The sequence below is a fragment of the Mesoplodon densirostris genome, chromosome 14 (genome assembly GCF_025265405.1).
Source record: "Mesoplodon densirostris isolate mMesDen1 chromosome 14, mMesDen1 primary haplotype, whole genome shotgun sequence".
NCBI lineage: Eukaryota > Metazoa > Chordata > Mammalia > Artiodactyla > Ziphiidae > Mesoplodon > Mesoplodon densirostris.
Genome location: NC_082674.1, coordinates 20,108,393 through 20,131,067, shown reverse-complemented (window position 1 = coordinate 20,131,067; position 22,675 = coordinate 20,108,393). Strand labels below are relative to the sequence as shown.

At 49.4% G+C, this 22,675-nt stretch overlaps 1 protein-coding gene across 3 annotated transcripts in view; it reads left to right on the top strand.

Moving 5' to 3' along the window:
- DTNB (dystrobrevin beta) overlaps positions 1-21,515 on the top strand; it is a 245,239-nt gene extending 223,724 nt beyond the window's left edge. For 2 of the 3 annotated variants that reach the window (XM_060117915.1, XM_060117913.1), the window contains 5 exons: positions 11,439-11,598; positions 12,376-12,465; positions 16,144-16,197; positions 19,629-19,663; positions 21,501-21,515. In XM_060117915.1, the coding sequence (XP_059973898.1) occupies positions 11,439-11,598; positions 12,376-12,465; positions 16,144-16,197; positions 19,629-19,633 (309 nt within the window). In that variant the 3' untranslated portion in view covers positions 19,634-19,663; positions 21,501-21,515. Of the gene's footprint in view, positions 1-11,438; positions 11,599-12,375; positions 12,466-16,143; positions 16,198-19,628; positions 19,664-21,500 lie in introns of those variants that run through there. The other variant, XM_060117914.1, reaches the window with a different exon arrangement.
- Positions 21,516-22,675: the final 1,160 nt, after the last annotated feature.

The following is a 22,675-nucleotide window of genomic DNA, read 5'->3' as shown; positions in this document are numbered from 1 at the left end:
CTTGGTTTCTAGCATGCAATCTGAGTGTTTGGTATTCATTTTATAGGGATTTTCCCCTCAGTGAGGTCCCCGATCATTTTGCTGAGAACTAGCTTTGAAATCCTGCAGTGAGAACTAAGGGGATACCATTTTCAAATAGAGCTGGGCAAACTAGGGGAAACAAACAGAAAGAGGGTAATTCTAGTCTTGGAATTTATGAGCTTCCCTATCTAAAAGTTTAAATTTCAGCTTTCTTTTGATCTTCGGGTTTATGGTGAGCTTTAAGAGGTTGTTCTTCTGAGACAGTCTTAGGAACTTAATACGCCTTCCTCCTTCCACTGAGAAAGATACCTAGACATCTTGCCCCCCCAGCTCTTTCAGGCTCGGGTAAGCTTTGTCTTCTATATAATTTAGTTTGACTTGAATAGGGGCAGAATCATGGAGACTGAGAACCAAAACCTTCTCCCCGTTGCCAACAGTGTGATCACGAAACCCCCAGCAGTCCTGCCAGTGCTGTTTCCCGTCCATAGCAGTAACCCCACAGGGAGTGACACCTGAGAGCCACCGCAGGGAGTCACAGGTCATGGGTAAGCCCTGAGTTTCCTGAAGTGATGTGGGAACAGACAGGTGTCAGCCCTCTGAGGAGGGACCTCAAGGCAGACTTTTTGGTGGCCCCTCTCCTTCCAGCAGACACACACGATAGATAAATGTGTATTAACGGTGGTGAGAGAAGAGAGACATCATAGAACTGTTCGGCCCTTCTCTTGGGTGTTTAGAAGCCAAGTTCATCCTTAAAAGCTGCACCGCCCTTTACCTCAGAGGTGGACACTTTGGGGAGAGAGGAAGGTCTCCAGGCGTGTTCTTTACCTGTTTCTAATTCGCCCCAGAGGGAACTGCGGCTACTGCTTTGCTCACTGCCACGTGACTGCCTTTCTCATCTCCTCCACCCCTGTTCTCCTTGTGTGCTCACTTCCACCCCTGGGCCTAACTCCCAGCAGTCTTAACTCTTGTCACGGTAGGCAATTATTTTCAAATCTTGCAGCAGGACAGACAGTACAGCGTCAGATAATCCTCTCTCTCTCCTTTTACTTCCACATTTGATGAGACACAGCTGCATTTTCCTAGCAGAGCCACCACCTGCCGCAGCTCAAAATAGTCTGTGGGGTTTTTTGTTTTTGTACCTTTTGTTGACGAAAAAAAATGTACAAAGTCCATTCTGTATACGTCCCAGTTCTCTGTATGTTCACGGTTGCCTCATCTAAATTTCAGACTTGCAGTTCCTTTCTCCCAACATTGTTTTTCTGGGCTTTTTGTTGTTGTTTTTCCGAACGGGCCTCTGAAGATCGGCAGCAAAGAGGCCAGTTTGTTTAATTTAAATACATGGCAGGAAAATGAAGGTAATTGTCCACACAGGCCATCTGCTACCTGGCAGGTGTCCATGAATCAGAGAGAGAAAAATGGAGACTCAAGTGTCTCCTTCTGTTACCATGATAACCGCTGAGCTCAGAGTTTTCGTCGGGTGTGTGTGTGGAGGGGATGCCGTTAACAGTGCTCTGGCGAGGGCATTAACTCTCAAAATCAGGCTTTTTGCCATAAGCCTCCCTGGGTTTGATTACCTGACGATAATCGAGATTAAAAAAATTCATACCTGTTCCATCAGGAAAAAGAAAGGAAGGAAATAGTATTTATGGAGCCCCTACTGTGCGCCAGGCACCCTGCTGGGGCTGGCTGAGCACAGCCCAGGACTGTATATCCATCATTTTCCTACTGCAGACAGCGCCTCTGCCCCTGCACGGCCACGCTCTCTGCCACAGCATGTGAGTCCCCATCTCCACTCACAGTGTCCTCAAGTCACCTTCTCTGGCGTTCTCTGTACCTGTTTTGGCTCCAATATTAGACTTGCCCTCAAACAAAACACTAAGTCGGAATCACCGTATTCTCCTTTCTCACATGTCTCACTTGTGTTGGGAATTAATTGATGTTGCTATCAGAAATCATGGTTGGCCTCGGCAGTGAGGAGTCTCACCTGACCCGTGTTCCTTCTGACCTCAGAAACTTGGGATCCCAACGTGCTTAGGGTTCTCCCAGCAGTTTAAGGCCACTGGAAGACCCAGGTACCCATCTTACCCTTGCTACTAATTTATTTGTGACCTTGTGACTTCTCTAGGCCTCCATCTCCTCAGATACAGTAATGAATGTTGAACTAAAACAGAGGCTGTTTTCCTGGGGTCACGAACCCTCTGACATTACAAGCATAACTTCTGAACTCTTTTCTTGGAACATGATACATAGCTTTCTCAGGTTCTCAGAGTCTTTGCTGATTTAGAAGAAGTGAAGGGCCAGCAGAGGAGAGAGCTTCTCAGATTGTAACATTTCTCTAGCTCTGTCTTTCCAGCACAATTGTTTCCAACTACAAGGGACCTCTGTACTCAGAGAACCTGAGTTACAGGGCATTTATTGTGTTTAGTTGTTGGTTAGACACGTGACTGGCCTTTGCTGTGTTTAGGCCTTTGTAATAAGTTGTATTTCAACAAGGTCCCACTGTCCTGCTTCAGGAAACTTTAAAACACCAAGGAGCGTGTCGTGAAGCTCCCCCAGCTTCTCTAGGCTCGCCGCCCCTCTTCTGGCAGCTGAAACCCAGAGGCACGTGATTCTTTTGGACCCTCGTTGGACAGCTTATCCCCACCCCTCAGAGCCACCTGACTAGTCCCTCCACCTTTGCTGATTTCTGTGTGAGTCTCAGGTTCCCCATAATCTCTAGGTTCCAGCAGTGATGCTCCCCCAGCCTCTGACTGTGCTGCCTATTCTAGATGCGTTTGCTCTGAGTGGAGTGCTCAGCGGTCTCCGTGGGGAGGGCCTGCCTCTCTGAACGTACAACCCATCTGTGCCTTTGAGACAAGGTGCAGTCGCTCAATGCAGTGCTTCATCTGCACTGACTTCAGTGTGTCCATCCGGCACAGACCTATCAGGTGGGCGGAGGATGAGCAGTCTCTAACCGGGTCATAGGTGACTTGTCGGCGAGCCAGGAGAGCTGCTGTGCGCACTGCAGCACTGCCTTCAGCTGTGTGTGCTCCAGACGCTCCAGTCTGTGCTTATGTAATGAGGAGGACCTTATTTCAAACTGTCTTCCTTGAGACAGCCCGTCCTCTGCATACAGCAGTCTGCTCCCTGCACCTCCCCACCAGCTGCGAGTGCGGGAGACCTGAACAGGCAGCATCTCCGGTGTGGACTCCGCTCGTGAGAAAGGAGAGTTAGGAGTAGAACATGCCTTATGTGACCCTGAGGTGGCTGCTGAGAGCCCTCAGAGGAGGGTCCTTCACTGACAGAGTGGTGGTAACTGAAGCAAAGCCTTGATCACTCGGCATTTCTGAGATGAGGTAACTTGGTGAAGGTCATAGAATCATAGCATTTTATATCTGAAAAATGCTTCACAGGTCATCTAGCTCGATGCCGCTCAGTTTGTAAATGAGAAGACTGAACTCCAGAAGAATTAAAATGCATGTCCTGTACCATCAAAAGAAAACCCCAGGTCTCCAGCCTTTAAGGGTGCGCCCCTCCCACGGAACCTCACCGCCTCCTTAGCGTTCACCCGGGGCCTGTGGCCAGAGCAAGATCCCCTCTTGGCGCCTGCGGCGGCCCCTCCTCTTCTGAGTCATTGGATTTGCAGCAGAGAGTTGTCTCCAGGCCCTGCCATTTACTCATTACAAAGTAAAGAGGTTGAAACTTTCAGCCTCAGGACAGGCTAATGCACCGAGAGACTTAGGCACATTCTCAGATCCGGAAAAAATTTTCTCGATTCTCTATGCTTGCCTCTCTCCTCATCCACGGTCCTCTTTCCAGGGTCTTCGGCGTCTCTTGAAGGCCTCTGGGCCTGGTCTCATCCCAAAATTCTCCCTCCCGCTCCCTCTCAGTCAAATGCTCTTCAGATGGGACTGATCTAATAATGCAGGAAGAAAAAAATCAAGCTCAGCACGTGAGTTACCTATGGCTGCCTAACAACTGACCCCGAAACTTAATGGCTTAGAAGAACAAGTTTAACTCACAGCTTCTGTGGGTCAGGAGTCCAGGCGCTGTTTAGCTGGGTCCTCACAAGCTGAGGGTCAGGGTTTTTCACAAGGTTACCGTCACCTCAAGCCTCAACAGATCACGTCGTTGTTAGCAGGATTCCTCGTGGGTTGGATTGAGAGCCACAGTTCAATGCCGGCTGATGGCCAGAAGGCGCCCTCAGTTCCTCACCAGGTGGGCCTCTCCACAGGGCAGCTCACAAGACGGCAGCTGGCTTCCTTAGCATGAGCAGGGGCAAGAGCGGGAGAGAGTATGTGTGGACAAGACAGAAGTCATGGTCTTTTACCAACTGATCTCAGAAATGACATCCCTTTGGCCTGATTCATCGGAAGCAGTCACTACACCCAGCCCACGTTCAAGGGGAGGGGATAACACCAGAGGTGACTGCAGGGAGGGAGGGTGCCACTGGAGGCCTCCTCAGAGGTCTGCCCGCCACAGTTAGTTACCTAGTTAAAGTATTTCACATAAAGCTTTATTGATGACGATAGATTTAGGCCTCCCCGGAGATCATTGCCCACTCTGGCTACGTTCCCGCTTTCCATTACACAAGAAAAAGGGTCAGAAACTTGATACACCTCATTGTCATTTAACAAATACTTATTAAGCCTTTACATGTGGTAAGCACAATGGTAAGGGAGATAAATTTGAGGGGTGAGATTACTGCTGTACAGGGTTCTGAGGGAGGTGACGATGAAGCAGACAGCTGGAAGACCAGTGGGAGCTGGTCAGACACCACAGAGGGTAGCGCTCCTGGCAGAGAGAACAGCAAGTAGAGGCCTGAAGGCAAGAGAGAGTGCAGTCCTTTCAGTAGATGGTTGTTGTCTAAATGGCCCAGGAGCAGAGTCAGTTGACCTCCGTTGCACCAACATATGCCTCATTCCAGCTCAACCCCATTCCGGATCCCTCAGCTTCGGGCCTGGCTGAAGTACCTGCATATCGATTACCTATGACTTGTGCCTCTCCCGGGGCCTTTGGGATTTACTGCCCCACAAGGATGCCAAACCGGCATTGCTCTGCTGGACCCAGAATGCACATAGGGTTCCTGACAGCTCCATCCTAGCATTGCTTTAATCCAACACGATCCTAAAGCCAAGGGCTGAAGTTTGAGATCCATGGGGAAAATTATGCCTTCCCAGCGGTCTGGGCTTTTCTCTTTCTACTGCTCTGAACAAAGGCAATGTCAGGAGTCTGGTTTCTATCTTCCTCAGAAGGCATGTCCTGGGCAGTGATCCCAGGAAGGGGGCCTGATTATTTTCAAGCTGATGGTGGGCAGTAGGTTTCACTTCCTGATCCTAGAGATTTAGCCACATGTGGCTGTCTACCCCTGTCAATCCCTCTTACCTCATTTACTATCATCATTTTCCTGTTAAAATATTTGCAGAGGTTCAGCTTCATGTTCTTAAAAAGCAACCTATTTGTTCATCTCCGGTCTTAGTCCTTGGGTGGCGATGCCTGGCTCCAGTCTCACCGAGATTTATTGAGTACTTGCCACATGTTTAATACTGGGTTGGACAGCATAACTGTCCAGATAACTGTCCAGATAACTGTCCAGATAACTGTCATACAGTGAAGTGAATTTGAATTTCACAGGCCACATACTTAGGAAAAAAAAGTATTTAAGTGGCCTTAATTTCCCTCTTGAGCGCTCACTTTCTGAGATGGGCACTTCGTCTGGGCATTTCTAGGAAAACTCTGAAGCCAGTCATTTCAGAGATTCTTATCCCTCTTCCTGCACCCAAAATGAGTGCTCCATCTTGGGGCCTTTTGCTGGGTGCTGTGGCATCAGTGGAGGAGTGTCCATAGCTCCAAGTTGACCTGTGCTGAGGCCATCATGTCCTTTGCTTGTTGGCCAGGCCTGGTTCTCGTGGGCAGCAGCCTCCATTTGGTGGCTGAGGCATCTGAGTTCGTAGACTCCCCCAGCATCCACGGTCCACACCTGACCTCACCAAGGCTCTAACTCCTCTGTGATGGAGAGACAGCTTTGGGCTCATCACTTCTCACAGTATCAGCCTATGGGAAGCTATTGGCTGTGTGGGGTCCTTCCTTGAGGCTGCCCAGGCAACCCGAGAAACGACCTTTATTCTGTTCCCCTCAGCCCTGGGAAGGCCCAGGAAAGGCCTGGGTATTGCCAGTATCCACCACTTCTGTGATCTCCTACATCCCACACTGTGCTGGCTCCAGACTTTCCTGCAAAGCCAAGCCTCTGCATCAGACTTTCTTGCCTTCTCTGCAGATTCTCTCACCTTCTTCCCAGCTTCCTTATCTAGTTTGGATTGGGGCTGAAACTGCTAGGTCTGATTGCTCATAAGCACTTTCCAAACTAGAATGAATTTTATGCTTTATTATTTTCCCCCTCTCCCATAAAAATGGCCAAAAAAGCAGAGGGTGATAATTATAGGGTGAAAGGTGGAGGTTTTTTCCCAAAATACAATGATTAATATGTGATAATGTTATCTGGACAAAACCGGACTCCTAAGGTTTATAAACTAGTCGGGAAGAAAAGATATATACCCTGAAAGACTAAATAATAATAAATGTTTTATAACCACTGACAAAATAGAAGAGAATATTTCAAAAGATAGAACATGCTGAATTGTCAACGGAAAATTATTATAAAAGTTAAACCGGGATAAAAACATCAAAAAGAGATTTCGTAGTATTCCATTATATGGATTAACCACATTTTAAGTCATTCACCAGTCAGTAGATTTTGGGGTTATTTCCACTTTTGGCCTGTTAAACTAAATGTTGCTAATAAACGTTTGGGTACAAGTTTTGGATGAGCATATGTTTTTATTTCTCTTGGATACATACTCAGGAGTGAAATTGCTGGGTCATATGGTAAGTTTACATTTAACATTTTAGGAAACTGCCTGTCTGTCTTCCAAAGTGGTTGTACCATTTTACAGTCCCATCAGCAGTGTACAAAGGTTTCCCTTTTCCCACATCCTTGTCAGTCTTTTTGATTGTAGCTATTTCAGTCAGTAAGTGGTATCTCTTTGTGATTTCAGTTTTCATTTCCCTGAGTACTCGTGTTGAGCATTTTTCATGTAATTTTTAGCTCATTTGTATATCTTACTTCATGAAATGTCTATTCAAGTCTTTGCCTGTTTTGTAATTGGGTTGCCTGTCTTATTATTCAGTTACAAGAGTTTTTTTATATGTTCTAGACACAGGTTCTTTTTTATAATTTATTCTATATTTATTTCAGCTTTATTGAAGTATAATTGACATATAAGATTGTAAGATATTTAGGGCTTCCCTGGTGGCGCAGTGGTTGAGAATCTGCCTGCCAATGCAGGGGACACGGGTTCGAGCCCTGGTCTGGGAAGATCCCACATGCCGCGGAGCAACTAGGCCCGTGAGCCACAATTACTGAGCCTGCGCGTCTGGAGCCTGTGCTCCGCAACAAGAGAGGCCGCGATAGTGAGAGGCCCGCGCACCGCGATGAAGAGTGGCCCCCACTTGCCGCAACTAGAGAAAGCCCTCGCACAGAAACGAAGACCCAACACAGCCATAAATAAATAAATAAATAACATTAAAAAAAAAAAAAGATTGTAAGATATTTAAAGTATACATTGTAGAGACTTAATAAACCTATACATGGTGAAAGGATTTCCCCATCTAGTTAATTAACATATCTATCACCTCACATATTTATCTTTTGTGTGTGTGTGAGAACATTTAAGTTGTTCTCTCCTAGCATATTTCAACTATACAATAGTATATTACCAACTGTAGTCACCATGTAATATTAGATCCTCAGACCTTATGTTTTAGCCGGAAGTTTACACCCTTTTACCAACCTCTCCCCATTCCCCCACCAGTCAGCCCCTGGCAACTACTTTTCTACTCTCAGTTTCTGAGTGTGACTTTTTTTTAGATTCCACATATTGATGATACCATGAAGTGTTTGTCTTTCTTTGTCTGGTTTATTTCATCTACCATAAATAACACAGCAGGATTTCCTTCTTTCTCATGGCTGAATAATATTCCATTGTACATATATACCATATCTTCTTTATCCATTTATCTGTTGATGGACACTTAGGTTGTTTGCATATCCTAGCTATTGTGAATAATGCTGCAGTGAACAAGTGTATATGGAGTTCAAATATCTCTTCAAGATTCTGTTTTCATTTTCTTTTTTTTAATTTATTTGGCTGTGCCAGGTCTTAGTTGTGGCACGCAGGATCTTCGTTGCAGCGTGTGGGATCTTTAAGTTGCCGCATGCAGGATTTTTTAGTTGCAGCATGTGGGATCTTTAGTTGTGGGATCTAGTTCCCTGACCAGGGATCAAACTTGGGCCCCCGCATTGGGAGCACGGAGTCTTAACTGCTGGACCACCAGGGAAGTCCCTGTTTTCATTTTCTTTGGATATATACACAGAAGTGGGATTATTGGATCATATGGTTGTTCTATTTTTCATTTTTTGAGGAAAAATGCCGCTTTGCCTAGTGGCTGCACCAGTTTACCTTCTCACCAGTAGTGTGCAAGGGTTCCCTTTTCTCCATGCCCTCCCCGACACTTTTTTTTTTTTCTGGTTGCATTGGGTCTTCGTTGCTGTGTGCGGGCTTTCTCTAGTTGCGTCGAGCAGGGGCTGCTCTTCGTTGTGGTGCGTGGGCTTCTCACTGCAGTGGCTTCTCTTGTTGCGGCGCACAGGCGTCAGTATTTGTGGCACACAGGCTCAGTAGTTGTGGCACACAGGCTTAGTTGCTCCACGGCATGTGGGATCTTCCCGGACCATGGATCGAACCTGTGTCCCCTGCATTGGCAGGCAGATTCTTAACCACTGCACCACCAGGGAAGTCCCGAGGTGGCTTCTCCTGTTGCGGAGCACAGGCTCTAGGTGCACGGGCTTCAGTAGTTGTGGCACGTGGCCTCAGTAGTTGTGGCTCGCGGGCTCTAGAGCACAGGCTCAGTAGTTATGGCGCACGGGCTTAGTTGCTCCGCGGCATGTGGGACCTTCCTGGACCAGGGATCGAACATGTGTCCCCTACATTGGCAGGCAGATTCTTAACCACTGCACCACAAGGGAAGTCCCGCTCATTATGGTTTTGATTTGCATTTCCCTAATGGCCAATAATATTGAGCATCTTTTCATATGCTTATTGGATATTTGCATATCTTCTTTAGAGAAATGTCCATTCAGATCCTTTGCCTATTTTTAAATTAGGTTACGTGTCCTTTTATCATTGAGTGTAAGAGATCTTTTTTTTTAATACTTATTTATTTATTTAGGCTGCACCAGGTCTTAGTTGCGGTACACGGGATCTTCCTTGCAGCTTGCGGACTTCTTAGTTGCAGCATGTGGACTCTTAGTTGTGGCATGCATGTGGGATCTAGTTCCCCAACCAGGGATCGAACCCGGGCCCTGTGCATTGGGAGCACAAAGTCTTACCCACTGGACCACCAGGGAATTCCCAAGAGATCTTTATATATTCTTTTTTTAATTAAATTTTTAATTGAAGTATAGTTGATTTACAATGTTGTGTAGATATTCCTAATATAAGTCCCTTATGAGATATATGATTTGCAAAAATTTTTCCCATCCTCTGAGTTTTTTTCACTTTCTTAAAGGTGTCCTTTAAAAATAGTTTTTAATTTTAATGAAGTCAAATTTATCTGTTTTTCTTTTGTAATATATACTTTTTGTGTCATATCTGAAAAGTCATTGTCTAATCTTTCCCTCTAAGAGTTTTATAATTTTAGTTCTTATATTTGGAATGATCCATTTTAAGTTAGTTTTTGTATATAATGTGAGATAAGAGTCTAAGTTCATATTTATTTTTATCATGGAAAGATCTCAAAAAGTATGCTAACTTTGCTGTACAGCAGAAATTAAGCACAACATTGTAAATCAACTATACTTCAATAACATTTCTTTAAAGTGTGCTAGATGATAAAAGCAAATTGCAAAATGATATGTGCAGTATGATACTCGTTCATGCAAAATTTAAAGGCACGAAATGTCATATATTATTCATAATTACATATGTACACATAGGTAAAAAGTTTCACACCAAAACCTTTGACAGTGGCTGCCTCTGAAGGGAAGAGAGGAGGGGACCGGAAAGAATTAGTAGTCAAAGCGGTCTTCAGATTTATCTGTAGTGTTTTGGGGTTGGAATAAATTTGACACAATATTAATTATCAATTTGAGTGGTCTATTATGTTCTACTTTTAAGCTTTCTGTATTTTTTAAGTTTCTCAAATTAAAACACACAGACACGAATCAAAGCAAGAACTATGGAGAACAGACCATTTCTGTTTGGTCCGGCGCTCACACTGAAGCGTTGAGCTGGGGCTTTGTGCACACAGCCTGTCAGCCTGTTCGAGGTGGCAGGTTCTGTTTGTACGTGGGGTTTCTGAGCCAGATCCCAAAAGATAATTATCTTCCTTTGAAGTCATTTGCACACTTTGGCTTATATTTTCCCAGTTTTGCTTCCAAAGAAAACCCCGGTCTATATGCCACCCTCAGTTGCCCTTCCTCTGAGGAGCAGCAGAGCCCAAATCTCAGCGAGCTCCCTTTACCTGGAGTTTAAAAATGTTATCCCATTGCTGCACGCTTTCTCCAAAACTGAGGCAGAGCCTCGCAAGGAAAGTTTGGTTTCCACTAAACGTGTGTCCATTCTCACCTAGTCCCCACGGGATGGCTCACAGAAGACCTCACTGTGTGTGCTTGACGAGTGCAGCATGACGGGCCAGATGACCGGGCTCCTGGGAACAGCCTGCAGCTAGACTCCTGACCCACAAACTCAGGCGCGCTCCCTGTGGCCTGGCAGCTGCAGAGGCGCAGAACACGTGTCATTGCCCTTGAAGTAGAAGGGCTTGTTCCAGCATCTCCCGCTGACGAGCCGTGCAGCCTGACACAGAGCTCTTCCTCTCTTCATCCTTGTTTTTCTTGTGTAAAATGGATACAAAAAACATGTGCCCCTTCTACTCACAAGTTGTTACGAGGATCAAATGAAATAATGCACCTGAATGTGTTTGCGAACAGAACTCAGAGATGTTTGTATATTCTTTCCCAGCCGGGTGACCCCAGCGCCTCCCAGATCCTCCAACCAGCTACTCCGCTCCATCTGTCCACCTGGAAGGCCCCCTCCCTGTGCACGCCTCTGCCCCTTTCCCTCCCGCTTCTAGTCCCTTCTTCAGTGTGCCTGCTGCCTCTTCTCCCTCCTCCCCCTTTGTTCTCTCCCTTTCCTTCCCTTTTCTTCCTCTCACCAGTGCTGGAGGCAGCCTGACTCCCTCCTTTCAAATGTGATCGTGCACGGCCTTGCACCACTGAACTGAAGCCCTGGGCTGGCTCAGGTTGACTGAAAAAAAGGACTTTCCCCTTCCTCAAAGAGGTAAGGCACCTGAGATGACATGTTTTATCTCTTTGATTCTCCCAGGCTCAGGCCACAGGATCGCCGCAGACATCGCCCACTCACGGAGGCGGCCGTCCGATGCCCATGCCCGTGCACTCCACCTCCGCTGGCTCCACACCCACCCACTGCCCGCAGGACCCGCTGAGCGGAGTCGGCGGGGACGTGCAGGAGGCCTTCGCCCAGGGTGAGTCCGGGAGCAGAGTATAATGGAGCGCTGAGGGGGTTTGGAAACGTGGACAAGATTCCTACAGAGGTTTTCCCAGTTTCTTTTGTGCACTTCGCTTGAAATGATCAGGTTTTCACATACAGTAAAAATAAGTCAAGCGCTGACCCCTTCTCATTAGATGGGCTGGTCTGCAATGGGAGGTCTGCAGGCTTTGTACATGTGCGAAGTACAGGCCTCCTGGGCGTCTGCGCTTTTTTCTGGGTTGTGGGAAGTGCCTTGTCCTCTGGGCTTTGCCTCCTCTGGAGGAATTGGATGGAAGCATTCCCGAAGTCGGGTGCTCAGCCTGGAAAGTCTTTAGAGCAAACAAGAGAAGGAGTGGAACTCTAAAACAGGACCTTGCTGAAGCCTCCTTGTCCATGGAGCTAACGGCCAGCGATGTTATGTGGTTGGGGGAAGACAAGGCAGCTCAGGAAGTCTTCTTGGGGCGGAGACAAGAGCAGGGAGGTGGAGCTGGCGAGTAAGTCCTGCCTGAGCATTTGTTCTAGAATCCACCTCCTTTGATTGTGGCTGAGAAGTATGGAGTTGACAGGGTCCTGCTCGTCAGGTAGAGAAGAGGGAGGAGGACCACAGACCTGGGTACCCGTGCTCCTGAGGGCCTGGGAGCGGGCAGGGCTGCTCGGCCCATCTCCCCCTAGGAGTTCTGCCCTGAGTCCCAGGGCCCCGCCGACCGAGGCTTTCGCTGAGCTCTCTCCCCCCGACCCACCCGGCATCGCCATCTGCTCTGACTGCCCTCAGGTACGAGGAGAGACCTCCGCAGTGACCTGCTGGTGGCCGCTGACTCCATCACCAGCACCATGTCATCCCTGGTGAAGGAGCTCCACTCAGGTGACGCCCACAGCACCCGCCCAGCCTCCCACCTCCCCCTCCGCACCCTCCTCGCTGCCTCACTGCGTGGTAAAGCGTCTCCCTCGTTTCACCACGCGGCCTGCTTGCCTTCCAGGGATGCGCTGGATGCCTTCCTCCCGAGAGCCTCTCTCCCACACGTGATCACAGAGAGATAATCACACGTTTAGGTTCCTCTTCAGAGTATGCCCTATGGAGCAAACACAGTTCCGACTTTAAAGAAATTCAGCTCAGTTAGGCCCCTTCCTCACTTAATTTGTCTTCCATCTGTGCTTCCTCCACAGCTGCTCTTTCCTTAGGCCTGCTCAGCTGTCTCGCTCCAGAGCTTTCCTGGATCACTGGAACCGCATCAGCTGCAAAAGCTTCTGGACTTTCTCCCGGCTGCCTTTCTGCTCTCTCCTATTTTATTTGGTTTTGAAACCCTATTCCCTCCTTTTGTCCATGACGAGGCTCTGATTTCACTGGAAGTTCATGACCTGAGTCTGTTGCTTCCTTCGTTCCTCATGTTCATCTTATCTATGACTTCTTTCTCAGTCTGTCTGTCTCTTAGCTATTTCAGTGATTTTCCAGAGACCCTTACCTCATGGCGTATTTCCCCTTACGTAATACCCGGGAAGGAAAGAAAAAATAGAAGGCCATTCCCATATCAGCATGTCTTCAAGGATCCCCATGATTATATCAGTTTTGAAGCCCTCAGATATTTTGCTAATCTTTTTTATGGTGGTCAGATTCCCGTGTTATATATTAAACAAACAGATTCCCTTCCTAAGTGCTGTGGGTCACTCATACAGATGGCCCTCTTTTGTGTCTTTCCACCTAATGTAATGCTTTTGGATACCTTGAACTAGCTTAACAAGGTTACTGAATAAAAATATAAAGCAGGTTTTCCGTGGGCTATTCAGACACATGTACTTATTCAAACACAATACATTGAAATCATCTGTGCCTGCGCTTAGGGAAGGCGAGCCTTGTGTACTCCTTCAGACCTTTGTAGGAGAAAGCATATGCCTTTAGTGTTGTCATGGGACCAGGCCAAGGTCTGGCCCACGGCTTCGCTCTCAGATCTGCTGTTTTCATTTAGAAGAGAATAAGTGTGTGGCCTGTGTTGGTTTTTTCAGTACAGTTAAGATGCCAGTTCTCCTGTTCAGGCAGCATTACAGTAACACTGTCTCCGTTCTGGTACCATTTCTCAATCCCTTTTAGAAGCACTGCTCCCCTCCACACACACATAAACAGAAGAGATGGCCACCTTTGAGATGACCTCATGGGTGATTAGAAAGTCCCTTCCCTAACATAGCTCCCCACAGATGCCAGAAATCCCACTTCTGGAGGGAATTTCTTAGGGGATTTCAGGCCATGGAAATTAACCACACTCATGCCTCATGGCCACATATTAGGGTTTGTGCAAAATGAGTGGTTCGTGAGCTCATCACACTAGTTTGGGAGGTAACTAGACATCATAAAACACAAAGCACGTAGAGACCAAACAGCTTCATAATAAGTAAGAGTATGGGGATACTCAGCAATCTCTCCTAGTACGAAAGGATAGTTTTATCAAAACTATGTAATGGGGCCTCCCTGGTGGCGCAGTGGTTGAGAGTCCGCCTGCCGATGCAGGGGACACGGGTTCGTGCCCCGATCCCGGAGGATCCCACATGCCGCGGAGCGGCTGGGCCCCGCGAGCCATGGCCGCGGGGCCTGTGTGTCCGGAGCCTGTGCTCCGCAACGGGAGAGGCCACAGCAGTGAGAGGCCCGCGAGGCCACAGCAGTGAGAGGCCCGCGTACAGCAAAAAAAAAAAAACAACTATGTAATGTATTTGAAAGGTACCTTAGAGATCACATTGTCCACTCCCCTTACTTTAGAAATGCAGTGAGTGATTATCAGAAGAGAGATTTGCCTAAAGTTACACAGCTTGAAGGGGCAAAGCTGGTCCTAGAGCTCAGGTCTGAACATTAAGCTGATGCTCTTACCACCACACTGGCCTTATCCCCGCACAGGACAAGGGATCACGTCTGCAATCCCACGAGGGCCCCTTTCACTGATGCTCCACTCTCCCAAGCCCTGAAGTCCATAGTAGATGTGGACTAGGCCCACACATGGCACAGTATCTCTATCAAACACAGAGGTAAACTCCCTTTACATGCAAGGCTGCCAGTTTCTCAGTGAGTGGAAGAGCCCAACAGCAACGTGTTTTTTTTTTTAATTTTTTTAATTTATGTTTTTGGCTGTGTTGGGTCTTCATTGCTGCGCGTGGGCTTTCTCTAGGTGTGGCGAGCGGGGGCTGCTTTTTGTTGCGGAGTACGGGTTCTAGGCGTGCAGGCTTCAGTAGTTGTGGTGCACGGGCTCTAGGGTGGGCGGGCTTCGGTAGTTGCAGCATGCGGGCTCAGTAGTTGTGGCTTGCGGGCTCTAGAGCGCAGGCTCAGTAGTTGTGGTGCACGGGCTTAGTTGTTCCACAGCACGTGGGATCTTCCTGGACCAGGGCTCGAACCCACGTCCCCTGCATTGGCAGGCAGATTCTTAACCACTGCGTCCCCAGGAAGTCCCCAACCTGTTTTTACCATCACTGTCGAGATTTTCATGAGGATAAGATTAGGTGCTCAAATTATCTTCCATGTATTCTGTACGGCGTGGACATACTGTTTATATCCATAGCTTACCCTCCTCATCTTTTCTGAAATCTTTTCACAAATGATGGACTCTTAGAGTTGGAAAGGATCTTGGAAGTCATTTCATCCAGCTTGCTGCCTGATATAAAATTCTTCTGTTTGAATATTTCCAGCGAGTTCATTCATGACCAGCTCTCCTCACTGGGAAGTTGTTCCTTATCAGGGAGCCAAAATCTGCCTTTCTATAGCAAATTGATCCTCATTCCACCCTCTAAAGCTACCCAGAGTGAGCTCAGTCTCTCCTCTCGTGTTAGCCTTTCCAGTATTTGATGGCAGATCACGTGGCTCTCCTGCAGCCTCTCCTCTTCAGGCAGCTGTTCACAGTTCCTTCAGCCGTTCCTCACATGACGTGGGTTTCACTTGACCATCCCGTGTGCCCAAGTGTTGCAAGGCCCTGGTTCAAAGTGAGTTCCCAGGGCTGAGCACGTCTCCACGTTGCAAGGGGTCTTCCCCCTGCCCCCCCACTCCGCCCCCCTCGCAGTGAGCTCTGCCACCTCCCTGAGCAGGCCCCAGGGAAAGCAACCTCAGATGGCATTAGCTTTTTTCCACACAGCTGCTTTGCACTGTTCAGTCATTCTAAGTTTGTCATCAGCTAAAACCAGTCTTTTGTTTGGTTTTTTTTTTAACGAAAGCCAGTGTTCATCTAGGTATTCCCTACTGTACACTTTCATCATTGTTTTCTTGAACCTGAAGGCAAGGTATTAGCCCTGTACCTAGTAGATATCCTCACCTCAGAGAAGCCAGCAGTAGAGCCAGAAGCTGGGTGGGTGACATCAGACTGCACTGCTCTGGGCTCAGGGCTTATGGGGACATGATGCTGGGGCATGGACCACACAGGGTGCAGACTAGGTGATGTCAGCACCCTTGGAGACCTGAAGCCATGAGCTTTTAGCTAGGGTTTCACCCCAAGCCTCCTGAGCTACTCGCTTCTCCCTCCTCCTGTGCGTCTACTGTGCTGAAGGGTCACTGGCCTCCTTGGACTTGTTTTCACAGCAGGGGAACGTGCAGAGGAAGAAGAAGAGAAGATGCAGAATGGGAAAGACAGAGGTAAAGGCGGCTCCACAGGACCCCTAGTCTGGGTGGGAGCCAGAGCCCTGGCCCCTGAACCAAGTCCCCCTCTCCCTTTTGTTTCTGCCCGCCTTCCTGCTGCCACCTTTCCCCAAAGCTTTCAGACCCCCACGGATCCTCCTCCCTACTTTTCCCAACTGACCATCAAGTGTTTCCCAGAGGTGGTTGTGTCAGTGGATCAAGAAAAGCTTTCTGATCTCCTGACACGATGATACATGGATGGGATACAGGAAGTAGATACAATTAAAATTCCAAACGTGACCCCTTGCCTCAAGGAGTTTATAATATAGTTAGGAGAGCAAAATTAAGATACGCAAAATAAATAGGAGATAAAAGGAAGTGGCAGGAAAAGTTAGTCATCAGACTTTGAGCCTATGATTATAAATACAAGAAGAGTTTCTGAAAAGGCAGAGATTATCGTGAACAGAATAGCCAAATGGTTTTGTGGCTTCTCGGAGGAATTAAAAGCAATAGAGAAAGGTATCAGCACGGGACAGTAATGCTTTCTCGTTTTATTGTATATAACCTAAATAACGTATGTTCAAGAGAGCTGTGCTAAATGATTTCCATGTATAATCTCATTCAGTCCTCAACAACCTGGTGAGTTATGTAAGATAATGATAACCCCATTTTACCAATGAGGAAATAGGCTCAGAGAAAGTTAGATCAACTAGCTATTAAGTGGTAAAGATTGGATTTGAACTAGGTCTTTCTCACTCCAAACTTCATTCTCTTAATCTTCATGTTTCTATGTTACCCTGAACAGATACCACCATTCTCTTTGGACATTTGAGACTTAGCTGTTATTTTTGTGATGTATTAATATGTCCAGTTGCTGGATTCCTTCAAAATATAAGCTCCACAAGGTAGAGACTTCGGTCTGTTTTGTTCAGGTTGTATCCCCAGTGCCTAGAACAGTGCCTGGCGTGTAGTGGGATGTCAGTAGATTCATAAACGTAAGGAAATAAACAGGGTGGTGTGCAGGAGAGCACTTTGTCAGGGAGAGAAGTGGGTGGCTGCCCTGAGGAGGCTGTGGAGCGTGAGATGGAGCCGGCCCAGCTCTCTTGGGTCCCTGTTGGATGCTCTGCACGTAACACACTCTTCCCGTTTGATTCCACGGCCCCATGAGGAAAGGATTCTAGACAGGGCTCAGGGTGGTTAAACAACGTGAGGCAGAACCTGGACTCAGCCCAGGTGTCTCTAACACCAGTGCCCATGCTTTAGTCTGAGCAGACTGCGAGACCACGTGAAGGGAGAGAAATCTTAAGGAAGGGTGGAAAGAAGTGGATACGGGAAAGGAAGTTGTGATGGGAAAGGGGGAGCATCTTGGGAGGGCGGCGTCCAGAGCTTTTACCCATAGTGGCTGGTGTGGATAAGAGAGTGAGGTCTTTGGAGTTGGTCAGCAAGGACACTGGGATTGCCAAGGAAGAAACGGGGAGAAGAAAAGCGTACTCCAGGTGCTGAAATCATCGAGTGAGTCAGAGCGAGGCCTGGGAGAAAGCGGACGATAGCTATGATGAATTGCTGAGAATGATGTATTTGGCATGGCCGTCAAAAGGTCAGCAGTAGAGGGCAGCGGTGTTTGAAACATCTAGAAATGCAGCAAAGAAATGGAGAGGAGACGGACTTCCGCATACCGATGGGGGACTAGGAAGAAGGCAGGAGGGTTGCAGTGCAAGAGGTGAAGAGAAGAGGAGACACACAGAGATAGATTTACCCTTATGTAAACACATGCTGCAAACACATGCATGCATGCACACACAGTCCAACCAGATCCCGGCATTCATGTGGAATGTTCTTGGCTGAAGACATAACAGCTGCTTCTTTGGCCTCTCTTCCCTTATACCCCCCTCCCTTCCCAATAGCTTTTCCCATGGCCTTTCCTCCGTCTGCCCCGCTCCCCCGAAGCACACAGAGGACTGTGCCTTGACCACTTGGGCCTTGCCCTGACCACAGACTGTAGCCTTAGACCCGGTTCAAGTCTGGGTGTAGGCTGTGTCTCTCACATGGACTGGGTATGGTTTCCCTTGACTGGTACCTGGTACCCTCAGGGTCCCTGTGTCTTGGCACCTGTGTTGCCCTGTCAACATCTCTTCTTTCTTTGCACCTCTTGCTTTGCATGTCTGGGTGAAATCTTTTCGTGAGAATGCCTGAATTTCTGTTTCTGTGGCTTTTAGGTGTCATCCCCAAGGGGAAGAGTATTAAGAGTTGGGGTGAGAGATGGGTAGGGTTTAAAAAGCATGTTTGACTCTCCACATTGTATAGGTCCTAGGATATGTCCCTATAGCTAACGTGTGGCTGTTACGTGGGTATAGTTCTAAAACCGAGTGTTTTTCTGGGTGGACCTCCTGACGCTCCACTGTGATTTGGGCGTGAGAGTTTCCTGTAGACTGCGGTAGCAGTAACCGCTGTCACCTGGGCATTGGAGGGCAAGAAGTATCAACCAGAAAGAGAGGACGATTGGCTTCTTTGGGGTTGAAATCATGCTGACATACTACCAACACAACTGGGTCAGCACCCTGTCAGGCCTAGTCTGCTCAGTGCAAAAACTGTGAGAGCCAAATGGGCGCTTTTGAAGAACTCACGACCCAGCCAGACTTCCCAACCACATTCACCTCTACCTCGGCCTCTCCCTGCCTACCCTGGCTCCCTGTCTGGCTGCACCCTGGGGAATGCTTCTGCTCTGCTGGATTCCCACTTTGCATCCCCTCACCTTGAGGGGTCAGTACTTATAACCAGGACTATATAGATGAAACGCAGGCTAACATAACTTCCCCCATATGACTTCAGAGCCCTAAATTCATCTCAGCTTTTATGTCCCTGTGTCCTTCAGAGTCACCTCTCCCAGAACCTGCCCCCACGGTGTTGGGAGCTATAAATCCAGTTTGCACGCTTAACGCCAGTGCGTGTCTGGTAGACTGAGAGCAGTGGTCCTTGGTGAGAACAGATACAGGCTTTTGAGGGTCCAGGCGATGGTTCAAGATTTCAGGGTGAACAAGAGTATGATTTAGTATCCCAAGCAGATACGTCTGCGGGAAGGAACTACTGCTCCTATCATAGTTTAGACCATTTTCACCTTGTTCACTTTCAGAACCACACAGGCTGTGCCCCCTCATGTAACTGCTCCTTAGGTTTAAGGTAGATTCCTTTCTATTTTAGTATTATTTGTCTTCCTCCTTCTGAGAGGCACTTGTTTCCGTGGCTCTATTAGGCCAGTTGCAGTTGCTGGCTGTAGGTTGGGTGACTCCCGACTGTTTTCATACCTGGTCGGGCAAAGTCGACCTACGAGGAGCGAAAGGGGAGAGGCAAGCCCAGGAGCCCATGGGTCAGGGAGGCCCCAGGTGAACATCCGGGTGGCGAAGAGACCCCGACTGTGACCTCAGTATATCGTTTGTGTCTGTGCTGCACAGGTTAGCGGAGGAGCCGGGACAGAGAGGAAGCGCGGGTGAGTACGGTGTTCTCTGCCCGCCCCACGGCCCCTTTCCCTCCTCCCTTTCCTCCATCACACTTCCCAAGCCAGAGCCACCCCGACGCATGAGATCCAAGCTGGGGTTTCCTTTATGAGCCCAGCCGCTCCTCTTTGCTCAGCCCTGCCAGCCTACCGGCTGGGCCGCATTTCCAGGCCCGGACCCGTCCTGCACTGCTGTGGGCCTGAGCCTCAGGCAGGCCTTGGTGTCCCCTGTGTTGGGATGCAGGTGGCAGACCACAGTCCGCTGGCTGAAACCGGCTCCGGGAGCGGGTGTCAGAGGTCACTCCCGGGGCTGCCGTGGCCTCCTTGCTCGTGATTTCCCCTAGCCACCATCATTTCTCTCGGGGGGTCCAAACCACAGCCCGCGCGGGTCACGCTGACTGCAAAGCCGACCAAGTTGTTCCCCGTGATGCCTGGCCAAGCTGCACCTTCCCACTTTCTAAAGAAAATTGATAGACGTGCAGATTTCCTCACAGGCAAATGCCCATTGCCTTTAGGAATTAGTCTTTCACACTCTTCCATCTCAGGACCTTAACTTTTATCTAGTTCCAGTTCCAAGGTGTTGCAGTTTCGGGGCATGCGCTGCACTCTGAAAGGAAGGGATGAAAATAATTGGACAACTAATCTGTTCAAGGGAAGGGTTCTTTCAAGGATAGATGCCTTTGGTGCAGCCTTGAGAGTTCTCTTTATTTTTCAGTCTTTTCTTCCCTCCCTTCCCCCACCTCTTGTGTTCAAAAGTGAGGCTACCATCCTCAGTTACAGATCTTCCAGGCAGAAAAGCCAGGGCTGCAGCCCATGATCCAGAAAAGGAACTTTCCCAGGCCCTTCTCAGCAGCCTTATCCTGGAGCAGCCTCTGGGCTTTTCCTGACACCCCCGCCTTCCCCCGTCTGCACCAGCCCGTTGGTTCCGTCCTGCTGGCCCTCCAAGACCTGCTGTCTCTGAGCCTCCACTCACTCAGGGATCGTACAAGCTAAAGATGGGCCGTGCGAGCTGCGGAAATTCTCTCGCCGCTCTGGGAATCACAGACCCTCCAAGGCTTGGGGCAGGCTTCTCCCCGAACTCACTGCGCATGCACACCAGGCCCTTCCTGACAGCAGGCCTTGGCTGCCGCAGCCATGAGGCAGTCAGGAGCTGACTTGCCCTCGGGGAACCTCTCAGAGCCCCTCTCCTCCGGGCGCACAGGAATTGGGGGATGAGGAAAGGTGTGTCTGCCACCCGGCCCACCCCTCTTCGTGCACATGAGGAAACTAAGGCCCACCACCCAGGAGCTTGGTGCCAGAACTGGAATCGGAGCTGGATCCTCGGCTCCTAGTGCTGCCCTCTGACCCCAGGAGGAATATTGAGAAACTCACCACTAGTGGAGAGTCAAATGAAAAGCCTGCACGCTCAGGTGGACCCTTAAGTCCTGCTGTCTTCGGGCATGAGGCTAGGGCTTTCTTCCCTTCCACTCAGTGCTTCTCAGCACATCTCTGACCTCTTTGCCCTGCTCCTCAGTCACAGTTCTTCTTCCCATGAAACCACCACATTCCAAACCTTGCACTGTGAACACAGTTCCTTCTTTCCTGGAAACATTTCCTGACCCTGTGACCTAAGCAAGGACTCCAAAGGCTCGAGATACCCCCCAGAAAAGAGAATGACCCCTTCCCTAAAAGGGGGTGTGAGTATTGTCACTCTTGGCATGTCCCGAGTTGAAAGGTAAGCGTCCCAACAGCGCCATCCTTGCACATTGTCTTGTCCCCAGCAGACGTTAGCAGCCTTTGCTCGGAGACCCCGGGCAGTGCCTGGGAGTCACAGTGCATCTGCCCTGCACAGGCACAGGGGACATGGAGTGCGCTGGCACCGACAGGAGGAAGGCGAGGTGTTCCCCCAGAGGCGCGTTCCTGTCCGTCTTTCCGCTGCTCACCTGGACCAGGCTTGCAGGCTGCCAGACGTCACCGCCCGCTGGGGCGAGGGGAGCCCAGACGGTGTGAAGTGGGAGGGGCCGCTGGTGCTGCCTAGGGCACACCCCCCGCCTCGCCCAGTCCTGCATGAACTGGCATCTTCATCACTCCCCTGCGGGCATGGTCTCATCTCTGCAACAGGAATTGACTGGAGGTTGAAAAGAGAAACGAAACAGCACGAATCTCCTGTGTGTGTGACCTGGTGGAGTTCTTCCTGGCGTCCTGCCAGCACTCGGGGTGCTCCCCAGGATGGGGGCACGCGTTTCCTCCTGACCTTTGACCTTTAAAGACCAACAGGTTTTCTTCCCTCTATCATGCAAAGACAGCTTCAGGCCCTGCTCACTTCTACCAACGTTCACACCCTGGCCACTGTGCTAAAAATAGCCTCCTTCCTTTCTCACTGCTTAGGCTTCCGCCCTGTTTGATGCCACTGCACTGCAGCCCAGGCGGGAAGCGGGAGCAGGGAGAGAGCTCTACACTGCAGCCCCAACGAGTCCCCCTCCTTCCCCTCCCTCCCCTCCCTCCCCTCCCTCCACTCCTTCCCCTCCCTCTCCTCTTCCTTCCCCTTCTTCCCCTCCTTCCCCTACTCCTTCCCCTCCTTCTCCTCCTCCTTCCCCTCCTTCTCCTCCTCCTTCCCCTCCTTCCCCTCCTTCCCTTCCTTCTCCTTCCCCTCCTTCCACTCCCTCTCCTCCTTCTTCCCCTCCTTCCCCTCCTCCTCCTCCTCCTTCCCCTCCTTCCCCTCCTCCTTCCCCTCCTTCTCCTCCTCCTTCCCCTCCTTTCCCTCTCTGCCCTCCTTCCCCTCCTTCCCCTCCCTCCCCTCCTCCTTCTCCTTCCCCTCCTTCCCCTCCCTCCCCTCCCTCCCTCTCCTTCCCCTCCTTCCCCTCCTTCCCCTCCTTTGCCTCTTCCTTCCCCTCCTTCCCCTCCCTCCCTTCCTCCTTCCCCTCCCTCCCCTCTCTCCCCTCCTTCTTCCCCTCTCTTCCCTCCTTCCCCTCCCTCCCCTCCTCCCTCTCCTTCCCCTCCCTCCCCTCCTCCTTTCCCTTCCTCCCC